Source organism: Wasmannia auropunctata, unplaced genomic scaffold (assembly GCF_000956235.1).
Source record: "Wasmannia auropunctata unplaced genomic scaffold, wasmannia.A_1.0 LD336090.1, whole genome shotgun sequence".
Classification (NCBI taxonomy): Eukaryota; Metazoa; Arthropoda; class Insecta; order Hymenoptera; family Formicidae; genus Wasmannia; species Wasmannia auropunctata.
In genome coordinates this window covers 1,383,481-1,398,994 of record NW_012026800.1, presented here as the reverse complement: position 1 = coordinate 1,398,994, position 15,514 = coordinate 1,383,481, and the positions used below count along the sequence as shown (strand labels likewise).

The 15,514-nt window shown below is 35.1% G+C and overlaps 3 protein-coding genes across 3 annotated transcripts; all 3 read right to left on the bottom strand.

Moving 5' to 3' along the window:
- Positions 1 to 38: 38 nt before the first annotated feature.
- On the bottom strand, positions 39 to 860 carry LOC105448045. The gene has a single exon (XM_011686407.1). The coding sequence runs from the start codon at positions 858 to 860 to the stop codon at positions 39 to 41; it is 822 nt and encodes a 273-aa protein (XP_011684709.1).
- A 5,897-nt stretch (positions 861 to 6,757) lies between these two features.
- Positions 6,758 to 8,392, bottom strand: LOC105448044 (odorant receptor 4-like; the record flags this gene model as incomplete). The annotated part of the gene is made up of 4 exons (XM_011686406.1): positions 7,562 to 8,392; positions 7,275 to 7,374; positions 7,045 to 7,155; positions 6,758 to 6,811 (listed from the first exon to the last, which is right to left on the bottom strand). Coding segments are annotated over exons 1-4 (1,083 nt in total), but the record flags the coding sequence as incomplete, so codon positions are not given.
- A 3,214-nt stretch (positions 8,393 to 11,606) lies between these two features.
- On the bottom strand, positions 11,607 to 13,560 carry LOC105448043 (odorant receptor 13a-like). The gene is made up of 5 exons (XM_011686405.1): positions 12,758 to 13,560; positions 12,292 to 12,391; positions 12,028 to 12,138; positions 11,751 to 11,906; positions 11,607 to 11,678 (listed from the first exon to the last, which is right to left on the bottom strand). The coding sequence occupies exons 1-5, from the start codon at positions 13,558 to 13,560 to the stop codon at positions 11,625 to 11,627; spliced, it is 1,224 nt and encodes a 407-aa protein (XP_011684707.1). The 3' UTR covers positions 11,607 to 11,624.
- Between the last annotated feature and the right edge of the window lie 1,954 nt (positions 13,561 to 15,514).

Here is a 15,514-nt window from a genome sequence, read left to right as displayed (position 1 = left end):
ATGCAAGGGACTATTTATGGTGCTCGTCGTAAACTGACTTACTGTAAAATTCGAACGTGCTGCTGCACGATTATCGACAATCTCTCATTCATATTATCACATAAATCTTCCCGGCCATCTATCAAGTGCTCGATCCACTGTATTAGGATCTCCATACGACCGTATACGTGCATCGCGAATACGGCGGCTATGCTGCAACCAGTGGCAGTGATGGAGTGCGCGAGGAAGCCCGACAGACACTGCACCCAAAAGAAAATCTCATTGGTGGGACTGTATCGCACGTCGATGATCATCTTGGCGACTGGATACCTCATCGGCCAGTACGTCAGGTTTCCGTCGTCTTCTGTAACTTTGCCAACACTATATGGCACGGCGAGATAGAAGAAAACGGCACTGCCGTACATTAAACCGGCACAGATTGTCACAAGGTGCCGGCCGAATTTCGCGCTTTTAATCATGATAATCCGATCGCCGTAATGCCGAGTGTTAATCCAGTCACTCTGAATGTGCTTGATACCACTGCGAATGTCTTTTTCGTGGAAGATAAGCGAGATATACTTCACAATAGCCAGTACCATGAAACTCAGCGCTCCGCAGAGTTTTACCATAACGTATGTACGTTCCATTTCAAGCATCATGCTCATGACGGAAGGTACGATAAGGAAGCTGATCAAACTGATACAAATCACGTGCCACAGCGCGTACGGATATCTCTTTAGCGACGAGATTGCGGTAGGTTTCGGCCACGCGCCAATCATCTCCAACATCCAACGAATCAGCTGAACGCTCAGCTGCAAGTCTTTCTCATGATCGTAGACAGTCGCGACTGGATTTCCCTTCTTCGTAAATGTCCCATACATTGTTGAAGCAACGAGAACTCGGTGGTGACTGACAGGGTTGTACGACTGCTCGATCGCGGAAAATCAAATGCGGCTGCGCAATTCCGCTTGACTTTGCTTCTCAGAAAAGGGTGATCAAGCAGGATACGAAGGGTAAACTTTGTAGTCGCAATTCTCGATTTCCGTGAAGTGGTCAAGGTTTCTTCATGTGATACTGCACGCTGTCTGTCCATGAATTATGAATGGAACGGATAATCCTGTTCCCGCAGATATTTTCCGCTACTTTATCGGAGTGGATCGACGCAAGCGGTTTTTTTCTTGTGCGTGAGGTATTACACGATATTACAAGTAGAGGAATGGTTTTCCGCGTACGTGTATATATTTCGCAATGCTTGTATATAAGTCGCATAGAGATAAAAATATTATTCCAACCTATTTTTAAATGTAGAAAAAATCTTTTTTCGTACAGAATATTTCTCAAAAGTTAAAGAAATAATTTTATAATAAAATAGAATTGCATTTTAATATTATCAGAACAGAATTTTTTAAATTAATTTTTTGGAACTTTGGTGTTGTTCGAACGCTAATAATTAATTCTTGCAAGAACGTTTTCTCATTTCGAATTTACGAATGACAGTTGGTCAGACAACATTAGAAACTTGAACTACTCGAGCATGACTGAACAAATGTGATGACAGGAATCTCTCTTATTGTAAAAACAGAATTATGTGACGCTTGCGTGCACAGAAATAACAAGGTTACACAAAAGTGATCGGGGATTTTATGCGTGACAATGTCCAAATGCAACGTTCGGCAAAGAGAAGGATCGCCGTGCACTATGCGTACGATCTTATTTTCACTTATGAGTCAGAAATTGTGAAATAATTTGTGCTGCATGATGCTACGTAAGGATGTCATATAAATAAAATATTTACAATATACATACATTTTTCTAACTGTTTAAGCACGAGCTAATGATTTGTCGCGAGAGAGTTTATGAGGAACGGTTAGAGGTTGTATTAAATGTATTTCTTCAATTTTTAATTAAACAGTTTAACACACAGACTTTTTATTTATCACGACACTAATTTATGTACAACTATTTATAGATGATCTATTTAACAAAATCTTTTCTGGAACACACCTGTTCCTATAAATCGCATGAGTGCGCGAAATAGTTTTAGGACCGCGTTCAGAAAAAATGAACAAGTGTCTAACGCCAAAGTTAAAAAGTATTAAGCCAAACGATCGTATGCGAACTGCACGTTCGCTGCTTTTAACGTTTGTCTCGGAAGTTTCTCGAACAAATGTGGCAGTTATAATCGACCGACAATTGACTTTATTTAGCAATTTAGACAAAGCTAACGACGTGATCGTTTGTTTTGTCGGTCGTGACATGTTTATTGTGTGCCTTAGAGAACGTTCCGAGATGAGATACGTAACGGATGTGTTTGTTTTACTTGCGATTTAGAATTATTCCTTTTAGAATTTTAATTAGATTAGATTATAAAAATGCAATTTAGTATGCCGTTTTAAACACTAACAGCTAAAGAATCTGTCGTTGACATGAAAGTTTTTAAAATTGTAAACTACAAATGTGATAACGTTCAACAATAATTTGAACATAAAATTCTAATATTTTCACTTGCAATTTGCTGGATTTTAAAGGGTTCAGGAATTCCTCATATGTACTACTGAAGTCCGCTCGTGAATTATGAACAAAGCCGTTTATATTCTTTGCAAGAATATCTTTCGCGATTTATTGAACCGGATCGGAAGTGTGTCTTTCTTGGGTGAAATATTGTATCATTATACGTGGAAAAATACAATTTTCCGTACGTATGCACGTATATTATACAGTGTTTATATACGAAGTATGTTGAATAAAAATTTTAATTCAATATATTTTTGTTAATTAAGATATGTGATAAACTGGATAATATCTATTGAAATTTATTTCACTATATTTTTGCATGCATGAAATGTGTTTTGTTATATTTTATGATATATGTTTCATCAAGAATTTCAAGGATGAATTACAATCGATAAATATTGCTATAATTTAAATTGTATTTCCTCAAATTGTAATGTAAAAACTTTTGCACATTTAAATCGATAAATAATTGAATAATCAATTTTTTTAAATATATCCGTTTATGTAATATCTGTGATAAATTGTAAGATATCTATTAATCGGAATCATTTTTTTATTTTATTACATGTTTGTTTTCTTGAAAAATTGCATTTTCGCAATTCAAATAATAATCTCATGGGATATAAAATTCTGATTCTATGTTTTTCTTATGGCAATATAATACTTACTCACATGAAGCTGCTGATAAATTGATTGTGTGTATATTCAGTAATATAAATCTGATGATTGTGAACGATGGCAAGGCTTTTTTCGAAAGCCAATCAATCATGTATGAGCTCTCACGTACTTTTATAGTTTGTCAGGAAATTGTTGCTGAAAATTGTTTTAAATTGTCTTGTAATATTACATATTGTTCAATAGATTTGTAGCATTATTATAGAAAATAGTAGACTATTTCGTTAAAAGTTTATCTATGTAAAAAGAACAGAAGCGAAATAAAAAACATCAAATATATTAAGCTGCTTACAGATTGTTTACAATCTTATCTTACGGAGATATACAAGAGATATAAGATATACATATATAATATATATTTATGACTAATTGATAAATAACAACAAAAAATATTATATTCCTCTGATATTTAGAAAATATACGAAAGGATACGTGAATTTTTATTGTATGGAATGAATGTAAGTTTACCATCATATAACATTTAACAAAACATATACTTAAACATATATTTAAAGTATCTTATAATAATTTAAGAAATAAATTCACTTAGTCTTTCTGAATGTAATATTTAATAAACAGATATTTAATTGATCTCAAAATATACTACAAGCAAAGTCATTGCCGGTCATTGTGAAACATTTTTGAATGTTTTTGATAACAATAATATAAAATACTTACAGTATTTGTTGAAAATCAATAAAAATTGATTGTGTGGAATTTTTTCAAAAATTTTACCCATTTCCGAAGTATCCCTAAGTTTCGGTCTCATATCGATCAATGTGCATCTGCATAATATACTTAATGGTATCTTTATAGTTGGAATTCCGTAAACTCGTTTATTTAATAACAACATGTATGTATCATATATAGATATGAAAAGAGGGAAAAACCGGTTTTTTCTCTTAATCACTTGTTGCGCAAGGATCGCACGATCATAAGTGATGGATGTAAGTACGAATAGACGATTATTAGAGATTATTAGAATCAAGTCGAGTGCAATTTTATGATATAATCGGTATCACTCTGTCATGTATGCCATTTTGCCTATTTTTCGACACTATATAAACTCTTGAGTTGATCAATATGTTTACGTTATAATTTCAGATTATCATTTTGTATTTTTATAACTAAAGAGAAAGATATATGTTGTGTGTGTGTGTATATATATATATATGATGTAACTATCTGGTCCCTGAGGATTTCAGTAATGTAACAAAATATGAAAATGTTGCATGACATGGCTATATAAATATAGCCATGTCAAGTACGTGAGTAAATTTTTGATATGCAATTTCCATTCCTATAAATATATACGAATACAAGTAAAACATTGAGAATAATGTCTGCCTAGAATTATTTCATTATTTATTTATTAAAAAGTGTATCACGAATTGCAACATAATATGCACAACATTTTTATTTCACAGTCGTTACGACTCTGATATAAAATTAGCATACTGTGATCGTATAATATCCATGCATATATCAGTAGTGCATCTCAACAACTCGACGAGACAAATTTAATGCATAACCGTTTCTATATACGATACGAAATTGAAATTAAAACTTTTTTTTAGTAACTAATAATTATTAAAGTTACTAAATAATATTATTTCTCGTGATCTGTAACTTCTTTACAATAGAGAAATTTAAGTGTAAAAATTTTTCAAAAGAGGCCGCTAACGACACAGCCAGTTAATTACTAAAAACAATATTATTTTTAACGAGTCGCCGAATCGAATATTTAAATATTACAGTCTTATTTTGCTCATTCGAGTTTTATAAATAATGGAAATATAAATCAAACATTAAATACATTTTTACCTGAGTACCCATTACCTAAGTACACGAAGATGATGCTCCACGATGGTGGCCAATTTTCGCCGCGTGACTTCGTTTGTTCGCTTTTTGCCTCGACGAGTTCGTCCAGTCTCATCATCAGAATGCTCAGCTGGCGTGCATGGCGAAGACTGTGGCGAGACTGCACGCGCCCATCGTGACGGAGTTCATTATGACGGTCGACAGCAGCTAAAGGACGATCACGATCTCGTTCGCCGGACTATACCTGGTGTCCACCAGCTCCGTGTAGAACGGACATGGTAGCTGGTGCGTCGTCAACGTGGCGTTTCCGATTCGCACGGTTGCCGATGTCAGGATGATGATGATGCTGTAGGAGCAGACGCCGCCCTGCATGAAGACCGCGCAGAAGGCGGACTCAAATCGGCCGAACTCGGCGTTTTGCAGCATCACCTCGCGATCGCGCGTCGTCCCCACGTACCTTCAATCGGCGCGCATGTGGTCCACGCACTCGCCTATCTTGCAACTACGCGCCAGCAACGAGCAGTAGTTCGCGTCGCTCATCAGCCAGTGTATCATCAGGCCGAAGGCCTTCAGCTTCAGGTGCACGTCCGGCTCGAATATGATGTACAACGCGCACGGCACTACCGTGAACGCGATCAGAGAGTGGCAGACAAACTGAATGCCGCGTGACAGCACCCGACCCGCGGTGCCGCCGCCGCGCCGCCGGTGTCGGACCCGGGCCAGGCATCGGTTTCAGGAATCAGCGATTCAGCTAAATATTGTACTTGCTGTCTCGCTGATGCGCGATGTGCGTGGAGGACACGCGAAAGGAATGCAACATTATGGTGATTTGAATGCCCGCATGTATTATATTAAGCGACAATATCGCGACGTGGTGGACAACAGGTCGTTCTCAGCGCTTATGCGTTTTTCTATAACTCCCGTTTGTTCGGAGGAATATTGTTGGCTTAAGAGAAGGAGTTTCCGATTTTCCGAGCGGTCAAGGAGTGTCAGCAATCGATACGCGTGCGAGTGATTAATGTGTAGTTATTGTATACCCTACATCACTACTTGCAGGTGGTTGCACGATGGGAAAATAATCCGCGTGGAACGAGATGCTAGTGTTGTACATGCTTGACATTTTATATTTTTCAATCTTTCAACAATATTCGTAGAATATTTCTTGGTCAATTATTAATTATTATTTTTTAGTAATTATTCACTGATTATTAAAAATTTCTTGCTTTCACATGTGTGCACCTATGAATACAAGAAATTCTTTTTCATTAAGAAATGAGTACGAAAATTGCCCTTGTAAGTAAATGTGCATAATTTCAGATTGCATTTCGCTTGATTTTTTATGCGTGCAATGATGTATCAAAAATATTCTAGAGGGAAATATGCGAAAGGTATATTGAACTCTCTTTTTTATTAAATATTTTCATAAATATGTCATCTATTTCTCAAAACCATTTCTCTCTTTTTTCTTAATATCAGACAACTAATTGACATATACTTACAACCTTAACGGTTGCATTATTAATTTTTATATTTGCGGATAAGTTTTACGCTACTGTACACATCAGATTAAAATAGGCAACCGATGTTTTAATCACCTAATAAATTATATGAACAATGTATAAGTCATTCATAGACAGATATGATAAACATTGACAATGCTTACTCACGTCACCGAAAGTGCTGAAAGTTAACTCGAACATATTTCCGGCGGTAAGTTTGATGGACGTATTGGACATACAGATCATCAACACGACATCGAGGCTCTTTTTTCCTGATAACGATACCAGTCGATCGTGTATGACACCTCGCCGATCTTCTTATACTGTTTACAGGATTGCTTTTCTTATTTTTCTATATAAAACATAACTACATTTACGCCGCTAATAGAATTACTTTTTAAAATAAATTCAAAATTTATAAATTTCATTATTATTTTTATGATATTAATTTCTCTTGCTAATGTGGAAATATATCGTGAAGATGTATTTGTTTGTAAAATTTGCCTTTTTTATCAGAAGTGTAGAGAATCAGAACTGCTCGATAGTAGGGCTTTACCTTTTCAGTAACAAGCTCGCCGACGTAACATAATATAAAGATGTTAAAAGTAAAAGAAAGAGTCAGAACGATATACGTTATGTAACTTGTAGGATTTTTACTTTCCCATTCCTGCAACGCATAAAGATTTTTCGGCAATATATATTTCTACTTGTAAATCTCCAGCATTCTTTCAAAATAAATAGATGTTTTATATCATAGATAATATATTTTTTCTACGATATGCATACCACGATGGCAGCATGTCCAACGAGACATATGGTTACTGTACATTGTATAACTTCTATGATAGATATTTCACGCAGTACTTTATCCGTCAGCGATATAAAACTGGAAGATAATAACGGATACGTTATCGCGTAAGTGATATTTTACAGGAAAAGTACGATTTCATTAAATGTTTTTAAACAATTAAGAATAAATTGAAAACAGGAAATAAATAGAAATAAATTGAAGCGCCATATAGAGGCGTATGTTAAATGCAAGGAGCACTAATGGTACTCGTAAATTGACTTACTGTAAGATTTGAACGTGCTGCTGCACGATCATCGCCAATCTCTCATTCATATCATCGCATAAATCTTCCCGGCCGTCTATCAAGTGCTCGATCCACTGTGTTAGGATTTCCATACGGCCGTAGACGTGCATCGCGAATACGGCGGCTATGCTGCATCCAGTGGCAGTGATGGAATGCGCGAGGAAGCCCGACAGGCACTGCACCCAAAAGAAAATCTCATTGGTGGGACTGTATCGCACGTCGATGATCATCGTGGCGACTGGATACCTCATCGGCCAATACGTCAGGTTTCCGTCGTCTTCTGTAACTTTGCCAATACTGTACGGCACGGCGAGATAGAAGAAAGCGGCACCGCCGTACATGAAGCCGGCACAGAGTGTCACGAGGTGCCGGCCGAATTTCGCGCTTTTAATCATGATGATCCGATCGCCGTAATACCGAGTGTTCATCCAGTCACTCCGAATGTGCTCGATACCACTGCGAATATCTTTTTCGTGGAAGATAAGCGAGACATACTTCGCGATAGCCAGAATCATGAAGCTCAGCGCTCCGGCGAGTTTTACCATAGCGTACGTACGTTCCATTTCAACTATCATGCTTATGATGGAGGGTACGATAAGGAAGCTGATCAAACTGATACAAATCGCGTACCACAGCGCGTACGCGTATCTCTTTAGCAATGAGATCGTGGTAGGTTTCGGCCACGCGCCAACCACCTCCAACATCCAACGGATCAGCTGAACGCTCAGCTGCAGATCTTTCTCGTGATCGTAGACGGTCGCGACTGGATTTCCCTTCCTCGTAATTGTCCCGTACATTGTTGAAGCGACGAGAACTCAATGATGACTGACAGGGTTGTGCAAGTGCTCGAGCGCGGAAAGTCAAATGCGGCTGCGCAATTCCGCCTGACTTCGCTTCTCAGAAAAGGGTGATCAAGCAGGATACGAAGGGTAAACTTTGTAGTCGCAATTCTCGACTTCCGTGAAGTAGTCAAGGTTTCCTCGTGTGATACTGTACGTTGCCTGTCCATGAATTATGAATAGAACGGATAATCCCGTTCCAACAGATATTTTCCGCTACTTTGTCGGGGTGGATCGTGGCAAGCGTTTCTTTCTTGTGCGTGAGGTATTACACGATATTACAAGTGGAGCAATAGTTTCTTTTCGTACGTGTATATGTTCCGTAATACTTGTATATAAGTCGCATGGAGATAAAAATGTTATTATAACACGTTTTAAAATGGAGAGAGAAAATATTTTCTCGTACAATATATTTCTCAAAAATTAAAGAAATTATTTTATAATAAAATAGAATTGCATTTTCATATTTATAAGGAGAGAATTTTTAAAATTTTTTTTTTAAACTTTGGTGTTGCTCGAACGCTAATAATTAATTTTTTTAATAACGTTCCTTCATTTCGAGTTTACGAATGACAGGTGATCAGACAACATTAGAAACTTGAACTATTCGAGTATGGCTGGACAAATGTGATGACAGGGGTCTTATTGTAAAACAGAATTGTGTGATACGCTTGCGTGCACAGAAATAATAAGATTACACAAAAGTGATTGTGAATTGTGTGCATGACATTATTCAAATGCAATATTCAGCAAAGAGAAGAATCGCCATGCAGTATGCATACAATCTTATTTAAATTTACACTTACGAGTCAGACATTGTCAGATAATTTATGCTGCGTGTGTTACGTAAGAATGTCATACAAATAAAATGTTTTACGATATACATACACATTTTTCTAATAGCTAAAGAATCTGTAGCCTACATGAAAGTTTGTTTAATTTTAAACTACAAACGTGATAACACATCAATAATATGAACATAAAATTCTAATATTTTCAGTTGCAATTTGTTGGATTTTAAAGATTTCAAAGTTTCCTTATGTGTACTACATCGAATCCGTTCGTAAATTTTTATATTCTCCGCCAGAACATATCTTCCGCAAAACGGATAGGAAGTGTGCCTTTCTTGGGTGAAAGAGATACTGTACCATATTTATTACGTAGAAAAATACAATTTAAGTACGTACGTCCATTACAGTGCTTATTTACTTACAAAATGTATAGAATTAAAATTTTATTTTAATATATTTTTGTTAATATATCTGTAATAAACTGGAAGATATCTATTGATTAAAATAAAAATTTTATTTTAATATATTTTTGCATGCATGAAATGTGTTATGTTGTATTTCATGATATATGTTTCATCAAGAATTTCAAAGATGAATTACGTTCGATAAATATTGATATAATTTAAATTATACTTCCTAAAGTTGTAATGTAGAAGGTTTGCATCTTTAAGTTGACAAATAATTTAATAATCCATTTTTAAAAATAAATGCGTTAATATAATATTTGTAATAAATTGTAAGATTCTTATTAATCGGAATCAGATTTTTTAATTTTATTACGTGTTTGTTTTTTTTGAAAAATTGTATTTTTGTAATTCAAATAATAATATTATAAGACATAAAATTTTGATTCTGTTTTTCTTATGGCGATATAATACTTACGTCACATAAAGCTGTTGATAAATTGATTATATGTATATTTATCAATATAAATCTGATGATTGAGACGATGACAAGGTTGTTTTTTTCTTCGAAAGTTATTTGATCATATACGAACTTTTACGTACTTTTTATAGTTTATGAAATTTCTGCTGAAAAATGTTTTAAATTGTTTTGTAATATTACATATTGTTCAGTAGATTTGCAACATTATTATACAAACAATATTAGACAAAATAGTGGGTGGACTATTTCGTTAAAAATTTATCTATGTAAAAAGATATGATTATGTTAAACGTAAGCGAAATCAAAAATACCAAATATGTTAAGTTGCTTATAAGTTGTTTGAAGTCCCATTAAAGATATGTACAAGAGATATAAGATGTGTATAAGATACACATGTACAATATATATTTACGACTGACTGATAAATAACAAGAAAAAGTATTGTATTTCTCTGATATACAAAATATACGAAAGGATATATTTATGAATTTTTATTGTATGGAATGAATATAAATTTACCTACATATAATAATATTTAATAAAATGTATATTCAACATATATTTTACAATAATCCAAGAAATAAATTGACTTAGTCTTTTTGAATGTAGTATTTAATAAATAGATATTTAATTGAGCTTTAAATACATTATGAGCAAAGTCGTTGCCGGTAATCGTGAAATATATTGGAATGTCTTTGATGAGGATAATATAAAATACTTACAATATTGTTGGAGATCAATAAAAAGCGATCCTTTCAAAAATCTTGTCCATTTCCGGTGTATCCTTAAGTTTTGGTCACATATCGATCAATCTGCATAGTATAATACTGTCCTTATAGTTGGAATTCCGTAAACTCGTTTGTTTGGTAATGACATGAATGTATATAGACATGAAAAGAGGGGAAAAATCAATTTTCTCTGAATCACTTGTTGCGCAGGGGTCGCACGATCGCAAGTGATGGATATAAATACGGCGAAAGCAGGTTGCATTAGGGCTGTTCTATAATACAATTACGTAAGCATAGTAAGTGTAATTGTAAGAATTGACCAATCACATACACAGTCGAATATTCTTCTCATATTCGACAACTATGCTTATGCTGTTGTAGAACAAGTTTTATTCACGCTTTCGTATCTTCATCACGCGGTAATTCTGTCGTAGCGCAGTTAAAAGTTTGATACGAAAGATTGCGTGCGCGCAATTTTTTACCGGTCGGTAGATATAATTGCAGGATAGGATTAATTTACATTGGACAGTTTTTAGCAAAAGTACGAGCCTGTCTTTTGTCATAAGTCGTAAATCGCTAATTATTAATGAAGTCAATGATTGAGTCCTGTAGTACCTAATCTTAAATCTTAAAATTTTAAATTTTAAATGAATGTGCAAAATATACGTCCTAATAAAAGGGAAAGATTAAAATCAAAATGAGAAATATTGGTTGCATGGCTTGTCCATTCGTTTCAAAAAATTGTACCAATTACAGATTAATATTCGAGTACTGTATTATTGTAAAAGTTCCATCAGAATTATGTGATAAATTTCCGGAGCAGATTAAAGTACGCCATCGATGTTTTAACGATCTATGAAGTGACGAAAAACATATGTAATTCAATACTAGTTAGCTAAAATGAGAGATAAGCTTTTACACATACATTACTGAACGTAGGTAGGGACATTTCTATCATTTTTCCCGCCGAGATTTTCGTCGGCATATTGGAAACTGCCATTACCAGAATTAAAGTACGGGCTCTTTTGTAAGGAAGACGATGCCAATTCATCGTGGATGTCATTGATCCAACTTTAATGCTCTGTCGTAATTAAATCAGTTCACACATTTACATTTTGCGAAAGCAAAACTCGTCAAACTATCGATGCAACTTTTGCTAGGTAATTTTTACAGCAAATAATGTGAATATTAAGACTGTCTACCTGATCTGTCAACAGTTGACCGACATAGCAATTAGTAAAAATGGAAATTGTGAAAGATGTGAGTATCACAGACATAGTTAACATAGCAGTAGCATCGCTACTTTCCCATTCCTACAAAATTAACACTGTTGGAATGAACAAAATTTTCGAAATAAATAATATTTTTGACAAATTCTGTCTCAGCATTAATTTCTGTGCAAAGATGAAATTTTTAACTAACGAATTATTATTCATGGATGAAAGCCTCGCGGAAATTATCATTACCATAATAACGTAGTATCCTGTAAGGCATAAAAGTATAGTGCAACCCACTATTTCCACTAATAACACGTATCTCATAGTTTCCTCTACTTGTTTTAGGAAACTGTAAATAAATCATGTGTCTGTTAAATAATCATAATATTTATACAGTCTTATGTTAATAGCATTATATTGTATCAGTATATTTAAAATGTTAAAATAATTAAATAATGTTCTTTTGTGTTATATGATAATTATAATAATTACCTATAATTTATTATAGATTTGTAATATTAAACTGAATTCTGTTTTATTTTCGGTAATTCTGACATTCCGAAAGAAATTATCGCAGTTTCAAGTGACATACTAAATCATTTCAATTCCATCATTATTTCAATTTCATTCTATAATTATTCCCGTTTCGTGAAACTAATACGTTTTATTTACGTGTACATAAGAATTTACCCCATCTCGCTTATCTTTACCTCACCTTTTCACTTTTATCTGATGCTCCACGATATCAGCCAGCAATATCGCGACAGCTCGATCTTCAGGCTCCGGCATGTCACTAAGGTGCTGCAGCTTGCCGATTAAAATGCCCAGTTGTCCGCAAACGTGCATGATGAAGAACGCGGCCAGTCCGGCCGCGCCGACCGTCACCGAATAGGTGAGCAGTCCAGCGAAAAATTGCAGGGTGAAGACGATCTCATACGCCGGCGAGGCCTGTTCGTCGAACTTGACGAAGTAGCTCGGACACGACAGCGCTCTCACCGTAGTGTTCATCGGCGTGAGCATTCGTCCCTTCGAGAGCGGCACAAGGGTGCGGTAGGACAGCCCGCCGACATACATGAAGACGGCGGAGAAGATCGCGAACTTTCGACCTATTTTTGCCTTGGACAGCATCACTTTCCGATCTCTCCAGTCGACCGTCTCCCTCCAATCCTGTCGCGCCTGTTTCAGGCAAGACAGAATCTCTCTCGCGTGGTACACGAGCAGAGTGTACTTGAGACAACCCATCCAGCAATTCAGAATCGGCCCGAGTAATCGCACTCTACGTTTGAAGTTGCGTTCCTTCAGGAACATCAGTAGGAGACCCGGCACAACGATAAACGCGAAGAGAAAGTAGCATAAGACGTTTTGCAAGCGTGTCGCGATTCTCTCCGCGTAGGAAGCGTAACGGGGAATCGGCCACACGCCGATCATTCGCATGATAACGCGAATCACTTGCACTGCGTAATTGTAATCATCCTCGCGTCTGCTCGTCTTCGACGAGTCTCCTACGGCTAGTTTCATTTTATATTTTTGTTTCTATTTAAGTTTAAGTGAATTTAACGCGCGACTGAATCTTTGAACGTGATCTTCGCACTTGTCTCGTTCTTTCTCCCGGGCGTTGAATATTTCCGTTAATAGCGTTTTCGCATTTCGGATTTATGAATAACAGATGGTCAGGGCGGACCAGAAGCTCGAGCATGACTGGACTGGACGTATGTGATAATGGGTGGTCTTTCTTTCTCTGCGGTGAGAGCCGAGTGTGTACCGCGCTTGCGTGTACAAAACGTCTGCGCATAATGACGGGGTTCACGTGAAAGGGGTTAACAAATTTTACGTGCCAAATTATCGGATAAATACGATGTGCAACAAAAGAACGTGTGCGCATGGCACATGTATGAAACCGGTAAAGGTTCAAATTATAAGCCAGATAAGGTAAAATCATGTAATTTTTACTGCATATTGTCATGAAAGCAAGAATATTATATAAATATTTCACAATTTGTACACTATATATTACTTGACAACTGAAGAAGATATTACTGATACGAAAGTTTGTTTAACTATGGATTACAAGCACGATATAATGATATAATACGAACAAAAAATTTTAATATTTTCAACTACATTTTGCATGATTTTATATCGTATAATGATGTATACAGCGTTAAGCGTATTTCAAAGAAATGCATTATATACAAAAATTATGTCTTTGTTTGCAAATGTATTTTAGCGAATACGACAAAAATTTTTACTTATTAAAATCACATTTCTTTCTTCCTTTCTATTGAATATGTATCGGATAACTAATTGGCATTTATTTATAATTATTGGTCATTTTAATAAATTTTACATCATCGAACAGGTTTTATATACTCAATACACGCAGCATGTTAAAGTAGCTAACTGACGTTTTAATCACCTATCGATTGTACAAACTACATGTAAGTCATGCTGTTCACAGACAGATATAACAAACATTGACATTGCTTTACTCACATTGCCAAAAGTGCCGAATGTCAACTCGAAGGTATTTCCAGCGATAAGTTCAATCGACGTATTGGACATAGCGATCATCAGACGTCGAGTCTCTTTTGTCTTGATAAACCAATCGATCATATATGACACATCGCCTATCTTCTTATATTGTTTACAGGATTGCTATTCTTATTATTTTTTTTTTTAATACAAAACGTAACCATACCTACGACGGACATACTCAGAATTTTAGTCGGAAGTGAGGGGGGGGGGGGCAAATATTTATTTTTGCACAAAACTTATTACAACATCTAATATTTAACTATAGAACGTCCTTCGAAAAATCACAATTTATTTAGATATTAGCTAAATAATTGTATTTAATAATCTTAGATTGGTTAATGAACGTTTAATTTTTGTCGTAAAAATAATTTTCATAATTTAATTACTTTTCCTTGTTTTAACATTTGGGTGGAAAAGAGCAATCGCCTCTCCCTATTCCTCTTGAGTACGCTCATGATTCGCTAAAAATTATTTTTTAAAGTTAATTCAAAACTTTATAAATTACTTACTAAATAAATTCAAAATTTTATAAATTAGTTTGTTCTTCTGATTGATAATATAAATTGTTCTTGATATTATAAAAATATATTTTGATTTACTTTTTTATAAAGTTGGCCATTTTTATCACAAGTGCAGAGAAATTGCTTTAAGGCTTTACTTTTTCGACAATAAGCACACCGATGTAACATAATATAAAAATATTAAACATAAAAGAAAATAGCAGAACTATACGTTATATAACTTGCAGTTTCTTTACTCTTCCATTTCTGCAATGTATAAAGATTTCTCTATTCAGGAATATATTTCTACTTATCGTTGTGAATCATATACGTAAATCATACGTGTCGAACTTGAACCCCACTCCAAAATAGCGTTCTGTTTTACATTGTAATACACTCGTCGCATGATATACATACCGTGATAGTATGATATCCAA